Source organism: Kogia breviceps, chromosome 4 (genome assembly GCF_026419965.1).
Source record: "Kogia breviceps isolate mKogBre1 chromosome 4, mKogBre1 haplotype 1, whole genome shotgun sequence".
NCBI lineage: Eukaryota > Metazoa > Chordata > Mammalia > Artiodactyla > Physeteridae > Kogia > Kogia breviceps.
In genome coordinates, this window is record NC_081313.1 from 141957259 (window position 1) to 141980061 (window position 22803).

Genomic DNA, 22803 nt, shown 5'->3' on the forward strand with positions numbered 1-22803 from the left:
GGGGGGGGACACTGGTCTTAAATGACTCTCCTGCCGCTCCAGTCCCTCAGGGGAATATATCTTTTTATTTCCATTAGGAGATGAGCTTTAAGTGTCCAAGCCCATTGCAGAGGCCGTACAGATCCTAATCCCCAAATGTGACTGGATTCAGTCTCCCCTGAGAGCAGGCTGGGTGGGAGAGGGGGCTCAGGGACATCAGCAGGTAAAGGAGGCACCATGGAAGGGCAGACTGAGAGGAACTCGAGGCCAACATGGCCTTGCTCACCCATTGCCCGCCCCACCCAGTGCGCATCCACACTGGAAGGGTGACAGGGCGGCTCAGGATGGCCACCGAGGAGGCCCTGGCTGGCTTGGATTCTGCTGCAGCCAGGCTCAGTTTCATACCTCCAGGAAGCTGAGCCCCAGTGCAGTATGACAGAAGGACAAATCAGCAGAAAGTGATGTTCCAAGGTCATTCAACTTCAGGAAATTCACCCAGTGTGACAGCTGCTCCACTTCGGAGCTTTTATCTTCAGAAATTCAACTGCGTGCACTTTCCCTTCCCTTCCCCCTCCTTCTCCCCTTCCTCTTTCCCCTCTTCTTCCCCTCCCTCTCCCTGCCCTTTCTCTCCCTGCCTCCTATGCCTTGTACTTAAAGGGCCCGCATCCACAGCCGTGGGTGAGAGCTGGAGGGGGATGTTCGCACCAGGCCATGGGCCTCACCACGTGGGGCCGAGGTACCAGCAGCTAAGCCCCACAAGACCACCAGTTAGGGGTTTTCGGGTATTGAGGTTGGCTTTTCAGGATAGCAGTGCTAGAAAGCCCGCCAGCAAACACATGAGCTCAAAATCCAAAGGCCAGGAGACCTGGTTTTGAAACCTGGCTGAGCCATCAGCTGGCTGTGTGACCTGACATGCCTCCCCACCTAGCCTTCTCTGCATCCCAGTTTTCTCACCTGTCCAGTACAGGAGTTGGTCTGATGATCTAAGTCTCTTTGGCCTCCACGAGCCTTTCTTCTCTGTTCCCTGCAGCAGGGGCTCAGATACTGGCAAAGCCTTTCAAGCTGAAGCCTTGCATCGCAGCTGAGCTGCAGACCTCGGATTCTGTTAAGGGGACTCCCTCTGGTTCTGAGGCTGCAGTCTCTGCCAGGGCTGAACAATCCAAAATAAACAGCTAGCCCAGATGCCTGGAGCAACCACCACGCCCCAACTGACCCCAGCAGGAGCCCGCAGACATGAGTCAGCTGTGTTGGACACCCAGCATGCAGGGAGCCTCTTGGAAATCACTTTTGATGAGCCCAGTGTGTGAAGGGAGAAGCCAAGAACCACCGGCACACCTGCTACATACAGGCGCACCTGGGGATGCCTGAGGCCTGGTGGGATAGGGAGAGTGGGAGGGAGGGAGACACAAGAGGTAAGAGATATGGGAACATATGTATATGTATAACTGATTCACTTTGTTGTAAAGCAGAAACTAACACACCATTGTAAAGCAATTATACTCCAATAAAGATGTTAAAAAAAAAAAATTCAGGCTCTGCCCTACCTGAGGGCTCTACAGAAGAGAAGGGATGGAGGTAGCCCATGGCCTACAGGCCTTCAGGCAACTTGCTAAAGGCAAGTTTCTAGAAGCCAGACAGACGCCAAAGAAGCCCAGAAGTTCCACTGACTCTGTGTGATTTTAGGCAACCAACTTTATCTCTCTGATGTGGAAATATACATACATTATTTCAATAAACACTGGTTCCCTAGCCTCCTTGGCCTTTCCTAGATAACTGATTTTTCAGTAGTAACTGGAATGGAGGCACAGCTTCTCTGGTTTGTGGATCCAGCATCATACAACTCTTTTCTCTTCCCAGAATCACCCTGACACTGGCCTGCCCCATGGACTTGAAGAATTTCCCCATGGACGTCCAGACGTGCATTATGCAACTGGAAAGCTGTGAGTCCCTTGCATGAGGCCTCTAAAAGAACCAGACTGTCCTATCCCCATGGGACCAGCAGAAATTCCCACACAGCTGCTCCTAACCACTGGACCCCAGGAGATTACTGTAATAGCCCAAAATACCAGATGAGGAGCTTTGCTCTTAGAAAACGCATTAGAAATCTAACTTCCCTAACATTGTCTGACTGAAGTTCAGCTCTGGAGCCAGCAGCATTCTCCAAAGAGGCACTGTTCCATGTCCCCTGTGAACATGCTCACCAGGAATGGAGGAGAAATAGCTTGAATAAGTCATGGTCCTTGAACTCACAGGGATGCTCACTCCAGCAGGGGAGAGAGAGGTCTTCCACACAAATAACTCTAAGGCAGGCAGCAAGTGGTAAGTGTGTGGTTAGACATACAAAATGCTGGGGCCTCAAGACAGAAAGTGCACTTCCTCCTGACTGGGAAGGAGACAGGGTATGGAGAAGGCTTTATGGAGGAGATCACAGGTGAACCAAGATTTTAACAGATGGGGTAGCTCAATTCTTTGCTTGCAAACACAGAAACCCATCTGACTCATGTAAAGAATGGGATTAAGTGGAAGGACATAGGGGTTCCACATGGACTTGAAGGAAAAGCTAAAGTACAAGAACCAGGCCAGAGCATTTAGGCAACAGGAACTAAGAGACCATCCCCTTGGAGCACCACCTCTGAGGAGAGTCTGCACCGGCCAACTCCGAACCCTTTGTCACTTTACTCAACAGTCAAAGTCCTGGGGCAGAGAGTCTGATTGGCCTACTTGAGTCACCATTTCACACCTGGGCCCCCAGCTGATAGCCCCGCCAGGGCAGCATACCATAGTTATTCCCCAGAGGAAAATCTGCTGGGGGCACAAGAGAGTGCTTTGCCAGGATGGTGCACAGGCAAAAATAGCGGAGGTCAGCTGAATCTGACCATGAGACTGAGGGGTGAGGGAAAGAGGACAAGCTAAGGTGGGAGGCTTGGGGGGGTGGGGTAAGAGAGGTGGAAGCGCTGTGGGGTAGATGTCAACAACGAAACCAGCCTTAACCTCTCCTGTGGGGAGAAAAAAACAGCAGCAGCAACATAGTCTGAGTTCCACTGGGTGTCTGATGCCTGTCTGCGTCTAACATGCTTCATGTTAGATGCCCTTCCTGAAGCACCCCTGACATGCTTCAAATAAGAGCTTCCGGGTGGTGACTCCTCCTTCTTCTGACCCCACCCCAGTTGGATACACCATGAATGACCTCATCTTTGAGTGGCAGGAGCAGGGGGCTGTGCAGGTGGCAGATGGACTGACTCTGCCCCAGTTTATCCTGAAGGAGGAGAAGGACTTGAGATACTGCACCAAGCATTACAACACAGGTACGTGCGAGGGCCCACCTCAACCCAGCCCGGGCGAGGTCACTGCAAACATTCATGCAGTCGCTGATCCAGCGGATCTTCCGAGGTACCCATGGTGGATCTATCTCTGTATTTATTACCTAGTGGTTAAGAGAATGTCCCTTGAAACCAAAAAGTGGCTCCCGCACTTTCTTCCTGTGAATCCTGGGACAAGTAACTTGAGCTTGGGCCGCATCTCATTACAAGGGGAGCTGGGAGATACAGTCTGTTTTCTAGGTAGCAGTATGTCCAGCTCAGGACAGACCCTGTCCCTAAGGCAGAAGGAAAAGCTGACAGTGGGAGGACATCTAGCAGTGTCTATCACAGAGAGACTGGCATTTTTTTTTTACGATTTTTTTTTTTTTTTGATGTGGACCATTTTAAAGTCTTTACTGAATTTGTTACAATATTGCTTCTGTTTTATGCTCTGGTTTTGTTTTTCGTGTTTTTTTGTTTTTGTTTTTGTTTTTTTTTGACTGCAAGGCATGTGGGATTTTAGCTCCTGGAGCAGGGATCGAACCTGCACTCCCTGCATTGGAAGGTGAAGTCTTAACCACTGGACCACTGGGGAAGTCCCGGGACTGGCATTTCTGAGAGGGCAAAAGCACAGAGAATGTTCGCATTAGACCTCAGTGGGGAGCTAGGAGCTGGCACTGAGAATTAGTAAACAGTGAAGTTGGAAAGGGTCCCCTGGACCGTGAGCTATGAGGAGGGAACCCCACTTTTTAGCTCAGCTCTCTTATCTCCCATGCCTAGCCCAGCATTTGTTGGAAGTTTGAACACAGGGATGAAATAGGGCCGGATCAAGACTGGCTTTGCCTGACCTGTTTCAGGCTGGGAAGGAGCTCGTGGAACACTGTGGACAAAAGGTAGTCAGTCAGTATGCCACGCTGGGGAGCTGGGCCGGGGACTGCTGTCTGAACACAGCCGAGTGGAGTGGAGGCACATGACAGGCTGAGACAGGGGGCCAGGAGAAGAGGAGGTGAAGGCAAGCGGTTCAAAGAAACCACTGTGGGTTCTGATGCAAGTAGAAGGCCCAGATAAAAAGCAGGCAGCCTGGGTGTTGGTCTGTATAGGACGGCTGTCTCTTTCCAGTGACCTCGGAGATATCTTAGAGAACCTTCAAAAATACTCTCTTCATCCCTGGGCAAGCTGAGACTCAGAGACAGTATCCAAGGGGAACTGGTTCCAGGACCTGCCAAATTACCAAAATCCAGGGATGCTCAAGACCATAGTTGGCCCTCCTCACTGAAGGATGCAGGGCCCACAGATACAGAGGGCCAACTGCACTCTCATTAGCAGTGAGTCCCCATGAATCAAATAATCACAACAGACTCTCACATACCACAGCCCTTTACTCTTTACACAGCGTTTTCTCATTCATCATCTCAGTTGCCCTTCGCTATTCACATTTAAGTGACAGTTGAGTTCTGAGCTAGCTCTGTGGATTCAAGGAGAGAAGACTGGCAAGGCCCTGTCCACATGGAAGGTGCTGTCCAGGGAGCTGCAGAAAATCCCCTGGTAACTGTGCGTCAGTGGACTGGAACTAAGATGCCACCATGGGATGGCCCAACCCAGTTCCAGGGATTCACAGATTGGGAGGAGACGAGCTGTCCGCAGTCTGGTGCAGAGGACAGGGAGAGAGAGAGTGAGATCAACTTGCCTACTACCTCACTGCACTATGCCTTAAAGGCTCTGATGATCATGTGAAGAGAGCTGAAGAGACACAGGAAAAAAAGAGCACTCTGCCTAGGGGAGACTTCACAGTTAAACTGCCATAAAGGAGAGGGAGGATTTCTTTGGCTGGTTGTGGGGCAGAAGAAGGGCATTCCAGGCAGAGGGATTATCAGGCTCAAAAACTTAGGGCTTCCCTGGTGGCGCAGTGGTTGATAATCCGCCTGCCAATGCAGGGGACGCGGGTTCGTGCCCTGGTCTGGGAGGATCCCACATGCCGCAGAACAGCTGGGCCCATGAGCCATGGCCGCTGGGCCTGTGCGTCTGGAGCCTGTGCTCCACAACGGGAGAGGCCACAACAGTGAGAGGCCCGCTTACCGCAAAAAAAACCCCCAAAAACTCAGAAATGTGAAAATACAGAGGATGCTCAAGGCAAGGGATGGAGTGTAGGGGAGTCATGAGTAAAGAAACAAGGGAAATGGGGTGGAAACAGGCTAGACCTTGACTGTGAAGGGCAGACTAAAGAGTTTGAACTTTTCCCTGTAGGCAATGGGGACTTTCTTGTATGGGGAGAGATGGAAGGAAAGAAAGGTTCTACAAGAGAAAGTAACAGAAATGAGTTACTTTTTGGGAACATAACTGGCAGAAGGATAGAGAATGATTCACTTGGGCCCATTCTTAGCAACAAAACAGTGTTGATGGGGATGATGGCAAATGACATTCTGAGCATTAATGGTTTGTGAGGACTGTGCTAAGTTCTTTATAGGCATTATCTCATTTTACCATCACAGTAACCATGAGTAACCATATGAGGTTAGTAGTAGTATTATTACTATTATCATCATTATCATTATCCACAATTTATCAAAGATGAGGAAACTGAGACACAGAAAGATTCAAATACTCACCAAAGGACACATCTAGTGCAAGGGTGAACCAGGACTCCAGTTGAGGTTGCTCTGATCTCAAAGCCTTGCTCCTGTCCAAGGCTACCCGGCCTTCCCACTATAATTTCTTGCAGGCAAATTCACCTGCATCGAGGCCCGGTTCCACCTGGAGCGACAGATGGGCTACTACCTGATCCAGATGTACATTCCCAGCCTGCTCATTGTCATCCTGTCATGGATTTCCTTCTGGATCAACATGGATGCTGCCCCAGCCCGTGTGGGCCTGGGCATCACCACCGTGCTCACCATGACCACCCAGAGCTCAGGCTCCCGAGCATCCCTGCCCAAGGTAAGTCCTACTGCCCAAGAGCACAGAACACCAGGACAGATAAGGAGGACACACACCTCCCTTCCCTGCCTGAGATAAGGCGAGCACAAGGAATTAGTCACGCTTTTTTTTAAAACATCTTTATTGGACTATAATTGCTTTACAATGGTGTGTTAGTTTCTGCTGTACAACAAAGTGCATCAGTTATATGTACACAGATACCCCCATATCTCCTCCCTCTTGAGTCTCCCTCCCACCTTCCCTATCCCACCCCTCTAGGTGGTCACAAAGCACCGAGCTGATCTCCCTGTGCTATGCGGCTGCTTCCCACTAGCTATCTATTTTATATTTGGTAGTGTATATATGTCCATGACACTCTCTCACTTCGTCCCAGCTTACCCTTCCCCCTCCTCGTGTCCTCAAGTCCATTCTCTATGGCTGTCTCTTTATTCCTGTCCTGCCCCTAGGTTCTTCAGAACCATTTTTTTTTTAGATTCCATATATATGTGTTAGCATACGGTATTTGCTTTTCTCTTCCTGACTTACTTCACTCTGTATGACAGTCTCTAGGTCCATCCACCTGCAAATAACTCAATTTCATTTCTTTTTATGGCTGAGTAATATTCCATTGTATATATGTGCCTCATCTTCTTTATCCATTCATCTGTCAGTGGACACTTAGGTTGCGTCCATGTCCTGGCTATTGTAAATAGAGCTGCAATGAACATTGTGGTACATGACTCTTTGAATTATGGTTTTCTAAGGGTATATGTCCAGTAGTGGGATTGCTGGATCATATGGTAGTTCTATTTTTAGTTTTTTGAGGAACCTCCATACTGTTCTCCATAGTGGCTGTATCAGTTTACACTCCCACCAACAGTGCAAGAGGGTTCCCTTTTCTCCACACCCTCTCCAGCGTTTGTTTGTAGATTCTTTTGATGATGTCCATTCTGACTGGTGTGAGGTGATAACTCATTGTAGTTTTGATTTGCATTTCTCTAATGATTAGTGATGTTGAGCATCCTTTCATGTGTTTGTTGGCAATCTGTATATCTTCTTTGGAGAAATGTCTATTTAGGTCTCCTGCCCATTTTTGGATTGGGTTGTTTGCTTTTTGATATTGAGCTACATGAGCTGCTTGTAAATTTTGGAGATTAATCCTTTGTCAGTTGCTTCATTTGTAAATATCTTCTCCCATTCTAAGCATTGTCTTTTTGTCTTGTTTATCGTTTCCTTTGCTGTGCAAAAGGTCTTAAGTTTCATTAGGTCCCATTTGTTTATTTTTGGTTTTATTTCCATTTCTCTAGGAGGTGGGTCAAAAAGGGTCTTGCTTGTGATTTATGTCATGGAGTGTTCTGCCTATGTTTTCCTCTAAGAGTTTGATAGTGTCTGGCCTTACATTTAGGTCTTTAATCCATTTTGAGTTTATTTTTGTGTATGATGTTAGGGAGTGTTCTAATTTCATTCTTTTACATGTAGCTGGTCCAGTTTTCCCAACACCACTTATTGAAGAGGCTGTCTTTTCTCCACTGTATATTCTTGCCTCCTTTATCAAAGATAAGGTGACCATATGTGCATGGATTTATCTCTGGGCTTTCTACTCTGTTCCACCGATCTATATTTCTGTTTTTGTGCCAGTACCATACTGTCTTGATTACTATAGTTTTGTAGTATAGTCCGAAGTCCAGGAGCCTGAATCCTCCAGCTCCGTTTTTCTTTCTCAAAATTGCTTTGGCTGTTCAGGGTCTTTTCTGTTTCCATACAAATTGTGAAGTTTTTTCCTCTAGTTCTGTGAAAAATGCCAGTGGTAGTTTGATAGGGATTGCATTGAATCTGTAGATTGCTTTGGGTAGTAGAGTCATTTTCACAATGTGATTCTTCCAATCCAAGAACATGGTATATCTCTCCATTTGTTTGTATCATCTTTAATTTCTTTGATCAGCATCTTACAGTTTTTTGCATATAGGTCTTTTGTCTCCTTAGGTAGGTTTATTCCTAGGTATTTTATTCTTTTTGTTGCAATGGGAAATGGGAGTGTTTCCTTAATTTTTCTTTCAGGTTTTTCATCATTAGGGTATAAGAATGCAAGAGATTTCTGTCATATGAACACTTGATGCCTCATTCTGCTTTACTCTCCTTTAATGCTAGATGCTGTGTTCCACTACATTCACTACAGTCGCTGGAGCCACATTTCCCATTACTCACTCATCACCAGACACAACATTCTGTTCTACTGTTAATGCCAGATGCCATAGTCTGCTCCCTTCAGCCTCATGTTAAGTGCAACATTCTGCACAATTTCCAATGCAATACTGCACTTAACATTGTTTTGATACAGAAAAAGTTGAAAGAATATACAACGAACACCCTAAAAGCCTTCACCTCAATGCCAATTGTTATTTTGCCACATTTACTTTATCTCTATTTATAGGTAGGCAGGTAGGTAGGTAAGTAGATAGATAGATGCAACTTTTGCTGCATCATTTGAAGGTTACAGACATGACAATTCACCTCTAAATGAGGAATAAGGATCACAATGATATTATCACATCTAAAAAATTAACATTAATTGAATAAATATTAATGAATTAGAAATAATTCCATAATTTCATCTAATATAGAACCTTTAAATTTTCCCCATTGTCCAAAAACTGTCTCAGTGGACATGGATCCAATAAACATTCATACTGCTTACACTTGCTCTTTTAATCTAGAACAGTCACCCCACTGTTTTTTGTTTTTCGTGACATGACTCTTCCATTAACTCTTTTTTCTTTTTTTGGCTGCATTGGGTCTTTGTTGCTGCGCATGGGCTTTCTCTAGTTGCGGTGACCTGGGTCTACTCTTCCTTGTGATGCACCGACTTCTCATTGCGGTGGCTTCTCTTTGTTGCAGAGCATGGGCTCTAGGCATGTGGGCTTCAGTAGTTGTGGCACATGGGCTCAGTACTTGTGGCTCGTGGGCTCTAGTGCACAGGCTCAGTCGTTGTGGTGCATGGGTTTAGTTGCCCCACAGCATGTGGGATCTTCCTGGACCAGGGCTCGAGCCTGTGTCTCCTGCATTGGCAGGTGGATTCTTAACCACTGTGCCAACAGGAAAGTCCCTCTACCATTAACTTGTAATGTAAGACATGACATTCTACTCCACTTGCCATGTACACTAGACACCACTCTCTCCTCTATTCATCCTCACAAGAAAACTCAACAACCTGCCCTTTGCACTATTAACGCTAGACTTTGCATTCTGCTACATTTACTGTTAAAGCTTGAAACCAAATTCTGTTTACTGTTACCAACTGACAACACTTTCTGCTGTTCATTTGCAACAGCAGGAGTAATATTCTGCTTCCTGTTCCTTATGTTAGGCTCAACGTGCTGCTTCACTCTCTATTAATAGTTGATGCCACATTCCCCCTCACTAGACTCAACATTCTACTCCACTCATTGTTAACACTAGACTTGATATTGGGCTTCGTTTGCTATTACACTCAACCTGACATTCTTCCCCCTTCACTTTTTTTAAGCACAAAATTCAGTGGCATTTAATATATTCACAAAGTTGTACACCCTCAGCACTATCTAATTCCAGAACATTTTCATCACCCCACAAAAAAATCCCCATATTCATCAACAGTCACTCCTTGTTCCCTGCTCCCACCAGCCCCTGGCAACCACTAATCCACTTTCTACCTCTATGAATTTGCCTATCCTAGACATTTCAGCTAAGGGGAATCACACAGTATGTGCACTTTTATGACTGGCTTCTTTCATTTAGCATAATATTTTCAAGGTTCATTTATGTTGTAGAATGTATCACTACTTCATTTCTTTTTATGGCTGAATAATATTCTATTGTATGGATAGTTCACATTTTGTTTATCTATTCATCAGCTGATAGACATTTGGGTTATGCCACTTTTTGCCTATTTTAAATAATGCTGCTATGAACATCTGTGTACAAGTTTTTGTGTGGACATATGTTTTCAACCCTTATAAGTATATACCTAAGAGTGGAATTGTTGGGTCATATGTAATTATATGCTAAACTTTTTGAGGAACTGCCAAACTATTTTCCAGAGTGGCTACACCATTACATAATCCTGCCAAAGTTCCAATTTCTCCACATTCTCGTTAACGCTTGCTATTCTATCTCTTTGATTATAAATATCTTAATAGAAGTGAAGTGGTATCTCACCGTAGTTTTAATTTGCATTTTCTGGATAACTAATAATGTTGAGTATCTTTTCATGTGCTTATTGACCATTTCTGTATCTTCTTTGGAGAATCTATTCAAATCTCTTGCCCCACTTTTTAAATGAGGTATTTCCCTTTTTATTGTTGTGTTGTAATAGCTCTTTCTGTATTGTGGATTTAAAACCCTTATGAGATATGTGATTTGCATATATTTTCTCCCATTCTATGGGTTGTTTTTTTACTTAATTGATAATGTTCTTTATGCACAAAAGTTTATAATTTTGATGAAGTCTAATTTATATTTTCTGTTGTTGCTTGTGCTTTTGGTATTGTACTTAAGAAACTAACACATAATCCAAGATCATGAAGATTTACACGTACATTTTTTTCTAAGAGTTTTATAGTTTAGCTCTAAATATAGGGTTTCAATCCATTTTTGTTTATTTTTGTATATGGTATATGAAGGGATATCATTCTTTTGCATGTGAATATCCAGTTATCCCAGCACCATCTGTTGAAAAGACTATTCTTTCCCTCCACTGAATTTATATTCTTCTCAAAAATCAATTGGCCATAGATGTATGGATTTCTGGACTCTCAATTCTATTCCATTGATAAGTATATTTATCTTTATGTCAGCATCACTCTCTTGATTACCATAGCTTTATAGTGAGTTTTGAAGTTGGGGAGTGTGAGTCCTCCAACTTTGTTCTTTTTAAAGATTGTTTTGGCTATTCTGGGTCACTTGCATTTCCATATGAACATGAATATAAATTTTAAGATCAGCTTGTCAATTTCTGCAACAACAGTAAAAAGGAATTTTAGTTAAAAATGCATTGAGTCTATATAGGAATTTGGGGAGTATTGCCATCTTAATAATGTTAAGTCTTTCAACCCATGAACACAGGATGTCTTTCTCATTTATTTAGGTCATCTTTAATTTCAGCCCACTGCTTTCTAGACCCCATGGTTTCTAAAGAGAAATCAGCTGTTAATCTTATTGAGGATACCTTGTACATGATGAGTTGCTTCTCTCTGCTTTCTAGATTCTTTTTCTTTGGCTTCTTACAGTTTGATTATGGTATGTCTAGGTGTGGATCTCTTTGAGTTTATCTTGCTTGGAGTATATTGTGTTTCTTAGATGTGTATACATTAGTGTTTTTCATCAAATTTGGGGAAATATTTGCCATTATTTCTTCAAATATTTTGCCTCTTTCTCTCTCCTCTTCTTCAGAAATACCCATCGAACATACGTTAGTGCACTTGATGGTTCCCCACATGTCTCTGAGGCTCTGTTCATTTTTCTTCATTCTGTTCCTCAAACAGGATAAACTCAAGTTCACTGATTCTTTTACTGATTCACTAATTCTTCTGTCTACTCAGATATGCTGTTATCCTCTCTAGTAAAATTTTCAGTTCAGTTATTTTACTTTTTAACTCCAGAACTTCTATTTGGTTCTTTTTTGTAACTTCTATCACTTGGTGAGACTTTGTTGTCACACTCTTTTTTTTTTTTTTTTTTTTTGGCCAGGCTGCCCAGCTTGTAGGATCTTAGTTCCCTGACCAGAGATTGAACCCGTGGCCCCTGCAGTGGAAACGCAGAGTCCTAGCCACTGGACCGGCCAGGGAATTCCCTCATACTTTAGTTGTGTAGACAAGGTTTCTTTCAGTTGTTTGAACATATTAAAAATGTAAATGACTTAAAGTCTTTGTTAAGTCCAATATCTGGGTTTCCTCAGGCACAGCTTTTTTTTTTTTTTTTTTTTTTTTTAATTTTTGGCTATGTTGGGTCTTTGTTTCTGTGCGAGGGCTTTCTCTAGTTGCGGCAAGCGGGGGCCACTCTTCATCGCAGTGTGTGGGCCTCTCACTATCGTGGCCTCTCTTGTTGCGGAGCACAGGCTCCAGACGCCCAGGCTCAGCAGTTGTGTCTCACGGGTCTAGTTGCTCCGTGGCATGTGGGATCCTCCCAGACCAAGGCTCAAACCCATGTACCCTACATTGGCAGGCAGATTCTCAACCAGTGTACCATCAGGAAAACCCAGGCACAGCTTCTTTTGACTGCTTTTTTTCCTATGTATGAGCCTGACTTAGTCAATCCAGGCTTCTATAACAAAGTACCATAGACTGGGTGGCTCATAAACGACATAAATTTATTTCTCACAGTTCTGGAGGCTTGAATTCTGCGATCAGTGTCAGCACAGTCTGGTTCTGGTGAGGATCCTCTTCCAGTTGCAAACTGCTGACTTATTGTTGTATCCTCACATGGCAGAAAGAGAGTATGCTAGCTCTCTGGACTCTTTTTATAAAGGCATTAATCCCATTCATGAGGGCTCCACTCTCATGACCTAATTACTTCCCAATGGCTTCATCGCCAAATACCATCGCATTGGGATTAGGATTTCAACATATGAATTTGGGGAGGACACAAACATTCAGTCCATTGCATTCGCCATATTTTCTTGTTTCTTTGTATGTCTTAGATTTGTTGTTGAAAATTACACATTTTATATTACACAATGTGGCATCTCTGGAAATCAGATTCTCCTCCCTCCTGAGGATTTGCTGTTGTTTGTTTAATAACTTTACAGAACTAATTCTGTAATGTCTGTATTCTTTGCTGTGTGGGGCCACTGAAGTCTCTACAGTTAGCTTAGTGGTTAGCTAAGAATTTAAAAGATTTCCTTAACTGCTTGAACCCTATAAATCTCCCAGCCTTTGCCTAGGGGCTCTGTGTGTGTTAAGATATGCTTTCAACACTCAGCCAAGCAGTTTACAACTTTGCCTTAGCCTTTACTTCCTGTTTATTCAGAGTTGACTGCTAAGAGCCTTCTCAGGTCTTCCCTGAGCATACACACAGGCCTAAGAATGTGCATAGATTCCCAGGAATATATCATAGCTTCCTAAAGCCCTCTATGGACAGCTCATTCCCCAGATTTTCCTTTTATACTTTTTGCTCAATCTATTGTTTGCCTCAACTGTTACCAACTGCCTGGGGCTGATGTAATGTTCAACACTTGCCAATGATTGTTTTCAACAAATGCCCTCAAGGAAAAAGCTGTTCACACTGGACCAGCTCCAAGTCAGGTCAAATAAAGACAGCCTTGTGAGTGGGATCTCTCAAAGAACCACAAAACTGGTCAAATAACAATTCCCTGAGAAGGCAGCTTTAAAGAAGCTCCTACTCTGTTCTGCCCCATGCAGTGACTGTCAGGATACTTGTGTTTACCATGCTTGCAGGCTGTTGGGATTTCAAAGCTAGAACAGAGCTGGGGATGAGAGGATGGGAACAGGGCAACTTAAAACACCACAAAGCCCCAAGGGAAATAAAAACATACATCCGCACAAAAGCTTACACACCGATGTTCATAGCAGCTTTACTTATAATAACCAAAAGGTAGAAACAGCCCAAACTGTCCATCAACTGATAAATGGATCAACAATATGTGTTATATCCATACAATGGAATATTATTTGGCCATAAAAAACAATAAAATACGGACACATGCTACCATATGGATGAATCTTGAAAACATTATGCTAAGTGAAAGAACCCAGTCATAAAAGGCCACAAATTGTATGATTCCATTCATATGAAATGTCCAGGACTGGAGGAAGACAACTGCGGGAATAAGGAAATGACAGCTAAGAGATAGCGGGTTTCTTTTTCAGGTGATGAAGATGTTCTAAAATTGACTGTGATGATGATTGCACATATCTGTGAATGTATAAAACCGTTGAATTGTACACTTTAAATGTGTATGATATGTGAATTATATCTCAACAAAGCTGGGTTTTTTTTAAGGCCATGAAGCTTGATGTTCTTACTGAGATCCAGATGATTTTCTTAAATAAATGCTTACAGGATTGCTGTTAGACTTTGATTAATTAACAGAGTTCTGAAAAAAAGTTGGTTCTGACCGTTTTTGGTAGTTGCTTTTATGGGGAGAGAGTTTTTGAAGATCTTACTCTGCCATTTGCACGGACATCCTCCACTTACTTTTAACCCTAGGTACAAATTCTGTTCCTATTTAGAGCTTTAGTCGAAATACCACATTCTGTTCCACCGAACAATAATGCTAGACACACCGTCCCTCTCTCTTTAGTGCTCTTCTAGGCAACATGTTCTTTTTTCCCCAATATTCTGTCTGTCCAGTCTTCTTGATGTATTTCTCTTCTGTTTCCCTCTGCACCCTCCACCCTAATATCCCAGCTGAGAGGGGACTGCAGTGAGTGAGTGATGGGGGAGGGGGTCCTAACGAGCAGAAAACATTCCTCCGTACTCAAGACTTCACTCTGCTCTCTCCTCACTTCCCTGTGCTCTTCCCCCTACCTCCGACCCAGGTGTCCTATGTGAAAGCCATTGACATTTGGATGGCCGTGTGCCTGCTCTTCGTGTTCTCAGCCCTGCTCGAGTACGCCGCTGTCAACTTTGTGTCTCGGCAGCACAAAGAGCTGCTCCGATTCAGGAGGAAGCGAAGACATCACAAGGTAGGCCTTTGGCTCGCTGCTGGCGGCAAACAGAAGAGTGTCAGGCAACCCTGTCTTGTGATACTTGTTTCACTGGACCATCCTTCTCAGTGGGTAAAGCAGGCACAAAATAGGGGTCAAAGTTCTGGAAGTCCTAGCTTCCCCTCCCATAAACAATGCCCTGATTGGGTCTATAGGCAGATAGTAACACTATCAGGTTACACGTGAAGACAGAACTGACGGAGCAAACACTGACGGTATCAAGATAGAAACTAGCTATAAACCCAAAGCGTGGCAGGTAGCGGGGATGGCTGTTGCTGTTTTCTACAGAGTGGAAAACATTTCAATTATTTCAATGGGTCTGATTCCAGAAGGGATGTGCACCACAAAAGGTGAGATCTTAGAGTAGAATGTCCAGTTTCCAGGCCTTTGTTTCCTACTTCCAAGAAAAGGGCATCCAGCAAGATTCTCCCCCAGAGTGGATCCTCTCACCTTATGAGGAACTGAATGAAGAAATACTTGGCACACCACCTCTGAAAAGTCACCAACCTCTGTTAACTCAGAGGTTGTGTGTGTCCCAACCAACAAGCGCCATTGGGGAGCATGCAGCCTGTGGGAGAAAACTGGCTCCACATTCTGGTCCATAACTACTTCCCCAGGAGACCTTTCTCCTGTGGATCAGAGAAGCTGCTTCTCTCTCCAGCCTCATCTTCACATCACTTCCTCCTTTGCTCTCTGAGTACCATCTACACTGGCTTTTTTCATAGTTCCTTAAGTATACGCACAGGACGTTAGGCGTCTGGTTCTCTCCTCCTGGGTTGCTCTTCCGGTGCACTTTGCCTGGTATGAACCCACTCATTTTCCAGTTCTCGGCTGAGGCATCTTTCTTGATATCCTAGTCAAGGTTAGGTCCTGTACTGAGGTGCGTATGCCAGCCTGTTAAGTATGGTCATGCAGGTTGTAACCTACAAGGACCCCCCCAGCCAAGGAAGTGCTCTTCTCTAAATCCTGCCCTGGCGTTGACTCTATCAGACAGAGGAAGGGATCTCGATTCATACACCTCAAGAGACAGATGCCTTTCTTCTAATTTGCACAAAGACACTGTTTATGCCAGCAAAGATCATACTCTAGTTGAACTCGGTTTCTTTCCGTCTGAACATTTATCTTGAGTTATAATTGTGCATTCAATCATGTGATTGTTTAATGCACACCGTCCACTGAATGATAAGCTCCCTCAGGGCACAGACCCTGTCTCCTCTTGCTCAGTGCTACATACCTGATGCTTAACACAAGGCCTGATAGATAGTGAACATGCAACAGGCATTTGTTGAACAAATGGACAAAGGGATAAAAAATCTAGTGAAAAAAAGAGGAGACCTGCCAGTCAGACCTGGAAGTGTTTCCAGCAATGGATAAGGACAACCAGGGGCTCATATACTCTGACCTGTCAGGCCACACCACATACCTGCCACACACCAAGGCCCTAGCTGCTTTAGGTTGACCTACTGAAAATAGCTGTCTACTGAGTTACAAGGTGCTGTGACAAAGGACTCTGACTTTTTGGTATGTGATTTTCAGCTAGCCTCTTTTGGGGCCCAGCTTCTCCATCTGTAAAATGGACTAAGTGGGTATAATGAGGGACTGTGGTGAAGACGAAATCAGACGCCAAAGTAGCTTTAAGTTTTGTTCCTGCCACACAAGTGCCAGGGATTAAAATGATTCCATAGGCACAGATTTCCCTCAGTATGTTTCTTAAACATCAGCAATCTGATTCAATTAACATCTAGCAGTTAACCACAGGTGGCAGGCAGATGTTCCAAGACAGAAGATGCCCATGGGAGTTAGGATATAACCTGCGCTGGAAGAGGAAACCATCTTGGGTGCAGCGAGCCAGACAGGACTTCTTGAAAGACCTTAGTTTTAGTCCTTCCATTACTGTCCACCAGATACCTAGCCTCTGACTCTTAACATAGTCTAAACAAGGAACTGACCAAACTATCTCTGGGATTTACTTTTTATTTTCCCTTTCTCCCCCATAGGCTAGCATTTTCTGCATTTCCCTCTGCTAAAAGAAGTTCAAAAATTTGTTGCAGAGACAGTTATTTGGGAAGACTATATCCAAAATATTTGACTGGCACCAGTCCACTAGACTGTGCCCTGTACAACTCCAGGGGGCAGCATTTACAGAGACGAAAATGTGAATGAAGCTCCCTGCAGACATGTAACATGCAGGGCCCACAGTACTTCCAAAGGCTGCCTTCGCCCTTGCCAAATGCCTACCAGTTTTATACACTAGAGGAAAACAAAAGCTTTGTTTTACCTCTGGCCAGGTTAAGTGTGCATAAGGCCACTATGCAGATTTGATCAATTCCTCTGCTTGGTTCCTTCCTCATTCTCTCACAGCACGTTGGTGCTGGAAGAGCTCTCGGAGAGCATCCCATCCACTCCTCCTGTTAGGTGACAACAAAGAGGAGGGGCAAGTTACCAGGATCACGGAGACACTGATGGCAAAGGCAAGGCGGCCTTCTAAGACCCATGGCTATTCTCAAAACACTGACCACATACCACCAGCTGCTGCTTATCTGTTCATCACTGTTTCCATCCTGAAGCAGATAAAAAGTCCTGCATTTATTAGACCTTAAATAGGAACTAAGATCTATCCCAAGGCGGAGGTCAAAAACTAGTAGCTAGAAGGTCAAATATGCCACGCAAATATCTTTAAGTTTTTAAGCAGTGTCTTAAAAATCTGGAAGAAAGTGCCAGCATTCAAAAGTCACACTTCTAGTTTCACTCAAAACACTGCAGCCTCTGGTCCCGCTGAATTCACATCCCTTGTGGTACAGGCGCACTGCAAATGCCTGTAGGTAGGGAATGCATTCCACAGCCCCAGGCTCACTTCATCACTCATTTCTCCTGCCTGGACCCTGGTGTGAATATGAATTAGTGTGACCTTCCTTGTGCCCATGGGCTCTGAACTTGGCACAAATGTCAGAAACTGCAAGGACGCAGAATCGGGCTCACCATAAAGAAGAGGTTCCTTGGAGTAAGGCCCTCTGGATGCGGTTTGTACACTGGCAGTGTACAAGCTAGGACTGCAGAGCCCTAGGGGGTTTTAAGCCCCAGATGGTGAGTGAAGAGGAACTAGCTATATGCCCGAGTTTCTCAGAGCCTGTGATCTTGGCCAGGCCCCTCAACTCCCTCCATCCTCCCATGTTACCTCATTTGCTGGGCAGAAAGCATCTGGTCCTCGAATTTCCTGGCCAGCCTCATTAGTCAGATTATTAGGAAACCTCTGTGAGCCTGACTGGGCGGGCACACTACCAACCTCCCTAGGCTCTAGAGTAACTATCAGATTTCCCCTGCTCCAGCCCCACGCAGCTCCAGGTGCAGTTGGGCATTCATTTCCTGCCATCTGCTGGCTCAAACAGGAATAGCAAGCTTTGGTCCAGTCATTTCTAGGGAATTTCCTTTCTCCTGGATACAATGTGAAATTGATCATCTTCTCACCAGATGAGGCCTCCACACCTCCATCCCATCCCCTCTCATGCTTAACAGATGAAGGCAGAGAATAATTTCCCAAAGCTATACAGAGAGTTAACTTGGGCCTCCCCCTGCATAACTGGAGCCCAGCAAGAAAACATTTTCAAGCACCCACTCCCACCCACCCCACCACAGCGGGGGGCGGGGGGGGGGCTATTTATACTGATAAGCAACAGAGTCGGAGCCAGCCCACTTTCAGGCACAGGGTCCAGTGACTTGGCCAGCCTCCCCCAACTCCTCTCCTCGGCTCTGGCACAAACCCTCCAGTTGTCCTCCCCATAGACAAGTATTTGTTGAGCACCAATCTGCCAGGCACTGGAGCCCATCTTCTTTCCCTCACTTCTGCAACATGGATGTTGGACCAGATTCAGTCATTTGCAAAAGGTTTCTTGAGCATTCATCATATGTGTCAAATCTTCCTGCTGCTAGCAAACGTATGGATACCAAGGGGGGAAGGCTGGAGTGGGATGAACTGGGAGATTGGGATTGACATATACACACTACTATGTATAAAATAGATAGCTAATGAGAACCTACTGTATAGTACAGGGAACTCTACTCTATGCTCTGTGGTGACCTGAATGGGAAGGAAATCCAAAAAAGAGGGATATATGTATTTGTACAGCTGATCCACTTTGCTGTTACAGCGAAAACTAACACAATATTGCAAAGCAACTATGCTCCAATTTTAAAAAAAGGTTGGGGGTGGGGAAGCTGGGATTGGAGAGGATATACAAGTAAATGTTTAGTCAACAAACATTTGCAGTTTTGAACTTCTGCCCAGGAAATATATTCATGACAGACTTTGCCTCTGACTTCATGGAGTTTACAGTCTAACGGAAGAGACATTAATCAAGGAAAACAATGTGATAAGGGCTTTAAAATACAAAAAAGGAAATATTAGAGGGAGGGATGTAGAGGGAGCTTATGGAGCACACAGCAGGGACACCTAGCCTATCCTCAGGCTCAGGGAAGGCCTCTGAGTAGGAATTAGTTCAGGGAAAGAGAAGGAGATGGAAGCAGGGGTGGGGCTGGGAGAGTGTTCCAGCAGAGAGACCCACCTTCCCAGAGGCCAGAGTAGAAGAGGAGTGCAGCACTTTCCAACAGATGGAAATATCACAGGGTGGCTGGAGCACAGAATGCCAGATGGAGATGCGCAGACAGGACTGCCCAAATCGTCTAAGGCCTTGTCACCATGTAAAAGTTTTAATTATCCTCAAGTCACTGGCAGCCTGTTAAAAAGTTCTAAGCAAAAGATGACCAATGATTTATGTCATAACAACCCAGACGGGTTGGAGGGGGCGGGGGGGGGGAGATGGGAGGCAGGAGGGAAACTAGGCTAGATGTCATCACAAGCCCAGATGGGGACCCAGGATGGAGTGGCAGGAGCAGAGCTGGACAGGCACTGGGGCCCCTGGACTCCATTTCCTGTTCTCTGCTTGCCCTGTCCCTCACAGGAACAAGCAGAAGACAGGGAGGCTACCCGAAGAGCTCTTGCTCTCTAGGATGGTAGAGTGAGCCCATAAACCCCCCAGAGCCACACACTGAATCAGCAGCCCAGCTGAGGCTCTCACCGTGCCTCAGAGCTCACAAGGAAGGACCACAAAGCCGGACATGATGAGAGCCGACAAGAGTGTCTCCACGATCCAGATGAGGAAAAGAAAAAGCGAGGAGGGTCAGGGGAGCAGACATTTGGGCGGTGAGCATGAGGCAGGGAGGGCGGAACGTGCAACACAACAGGCAGGGGTGCAGAGCATAGGGTGGGAGAGAGGGGGAAACCTGCAAAGGTAATTCGGAGCCCAATGATGAAGGGCTTGAATAACTTGATAAAAATCCAGAGGTATGTCTGAGGTCACACCTGCCAGGGATACAGGAACATGGAGATAAGAAGCAGCTGTGGTGCCCTGGCTTGTGAGTGGAGGTGAGGCCCACAGCCCTTGCTCCCTTCCTGGGCCGTTCACTCCCTCCCCCAACCTACGCACAGAAGACATTGACTGGGGAATGGGGTGGGGGGAAGAGGGCAAGGAGGCAACAGAGGCAAAGCAGGGGATATCTCCAAACTGTCCCCTGGATTTCTAACAAAACAGCATTCAGAGTATTCGCTCATCTATAACCTCTGATGGTCGAAAAACACCTTGAAGTAGTGGAGCAAATCTTATCCCCACTTAAAGAAAAAAAATGAAATTAAAAACTCTTTTGAGAGTCACTGAAGGAAGTCTTCCAAGGAAGTGACTTGCGTAGGCCACACAGCCAGCAAGTGATGGAGCAGAGACCCGAACACAGGTCTCCAGACCACGCCGCACTCCTATCCCCTGGTTTGCATCTGTTTTGGCACGTAAGTGGCGCCCCTCTATAAGGCATAACTCCCCAGCCAGCCAAAGAGCCTTCAGGAGCCTGGAATGGTGCCGTCCGGGAAGCAGGGAGAGCCAGATGGGCATGGCCTGGCCCCCCAGGGGAGTGCCTTGCAGGGAGGGTGCCCAGCCCCTGTCTTATTTTAAGTAGAGCCCCATGTTGAATCTGTTTCAGGAGGATGAGGCCGGAGAGGGCCGCTTCAACTTCTCTGCCTATGGGATGGGCCCGGCCTGCCTTCAGGCCAAGGACGGCATCTCGGTCAAGGGCGCCAACAACACCACCACCAACCCACCTCCTGCGCCATCCAAGTCCCCGGAGGAGATGCGAAAACTCTTCATCCAGAGGGCCAAGAAGATTGACAAAATCTCCCGCATCGGCTTCCCCATGGCCTTCCTCATCTTCAACATGTTCTACTGGATCATCTACAAGATCGTCCGCAGGGAGGATGTCCACAACCAGTGATGGGTCTGAGATGGGGGGAGGCTGGGAGAGGGCAGAGTGGGAAGAGCACAGGAATCTGAGGGCCAAAGAGGAGGGGACAGGAGGGAGGGGGCACACACACAACTGTCTCCTTCTCTGCAATGTGTGCAATCCCAAATGCGGCGATGCATGACTCTTAGAATGTGGCACTAGCTATTTAACCTCGGGTGGCTGGTGGGAGCGGGGAGGGAGGGGCTTTTCTAATACAGGAACTGAGGGGCCAGGGAGGAAGGGGAGGATTCGGGGTGGGTCAGGGGGAGTGGGAGAAAACAGCTTTCAAAAATTTGAGTCCGTGGGCTGTGCAGTATTCCTGTTTGGAAGGAGTGTACAGTCTGCCCCAGAGCAGAAGGGAAGCAATATAATATAGGATATATATTCATGCTTAATATTAATCCAAAACCACAAGAACAAAAGATTTGTTTCTTAACCTATCAGCCTAGTAACTGCTTAAATTTTTAAAGTCACAGAAGTAATGGACAATTTTTCCCAGAGTGGAAACAGTCACAAATAAGCTTGCTCTGCTGTGTGTCCCACATCACACCCCTCCAAACGCCATGCCTATCTTCAAACTGGCCCAGGCGAACTCATGCCAAAAAGCCATTCCGCCTCTGCTTCAAGAGGGTCATGCGGCCGAGGCATGGGTAGTGGAAATGGGGAAAAGTGGAGAGAAGAGAAGGGAGTGACTAAAGAGATGGGACATTTCTGAGGCCCGAAGATTGAGAATCCATCCTCACGTCTCCAGGCTGAGGACCTCTCTCTGAGCTGCCCCTCTCTGAGCCCTCACGCTTCTGTGCTTCACCACCCACACCACCTACCCTCCACCACCACCCAGAAATGACCACCGTGGTTTTTCTCATATTGCCAATATGCAATCTTTTTTATGGTTTAAAAAAAAAGGTAATAATCTCAAGAAATAATATGCAGATAGACTGAGTATAAACAGATGCACTTTTTTCAGATGTCTATTTTTGGGGAGAGTCTCTGGAATTGCAAGTGGGTGTATGCTTGGGAAGGTGGGGTCCATAGGATGACACAGATGCATTACATCGTGGTTCTGCAGAGTGAAGTTTTGCAAGGTGAAAGGGTAGCAGTGAGGCCGCTGCCACTTAGATGTGTGTATACGGGTGGAAAGAGAGTAATGTTTATAAAGTCTAGTCATTATATTCTGACATTTCATATACCACAAAGAATGTGGGAAGCTTGGGGGGAAAGACCCCATTATATTTTTATAAGTCTTTTTTTTGTTTTCCTTTTTGGTGCTGTTTGGATTTAACATTTAAGAAAGTTAGACAAACATTTCTCTTTCCTTCTAACTCTGAAGTGCCAGAACAATCCAGATAGCTAGGGATATCTTGGGATAGTTCTGGGGAAAAAGGAGAGCGCCTGCGGAGTGAACTGCAGGGAGCCCACTCAAGGACACAGATGTTCACAGATGGGAGGTCTTCAAGGTGGGCCGCAGAATTAGAGGGGAGCTCTATCAGCCTCTGGCCCACCCTCTGTCAACACCACTGCACCTGAAATGACTGCATTATGGCTTGTGGCATCCTCCCTGCTATGGCCCATGACCAGAATACTGGGGT

General features: G+C 45.6%; 1 protein-coding gene across 1 annotated transcript in view; it reads left to right on the top strand.

Moving 5' to 3' along the window:
• Window positions 1–21233, top strand: part of GLRA1 (glycine receptor alpha 1) — an 82618-nt gene extending 61385 nt beyond the window's left edge. Inside the window, exons 5-9 of the mRNA XM_059062478.2 lie at window positions 1837–1919; window positions 3147–3284; window positions 5998–6212; window positions 14726–14872; window positions 20894–21233. Coding sequence (XP_058918461.1) covers window positions 1837–1919; window positions 3147–3284; window positions 5998–6212; window positions 14726–14872; window positions 20894–21205 — 895 coding nt within the window. The 3' untranslated portion in view covers window positions 21206–21233. The remainder of the gene's footprint in view (window positions 1–1836; window positions 1920–3146; window positions 3285–5997; window positions 6213–14725; window positions 14873–20893) is intronic.
• The last annotated feature ends 1570 nt before the right edge of the window (window positions 21234–22803 follow it).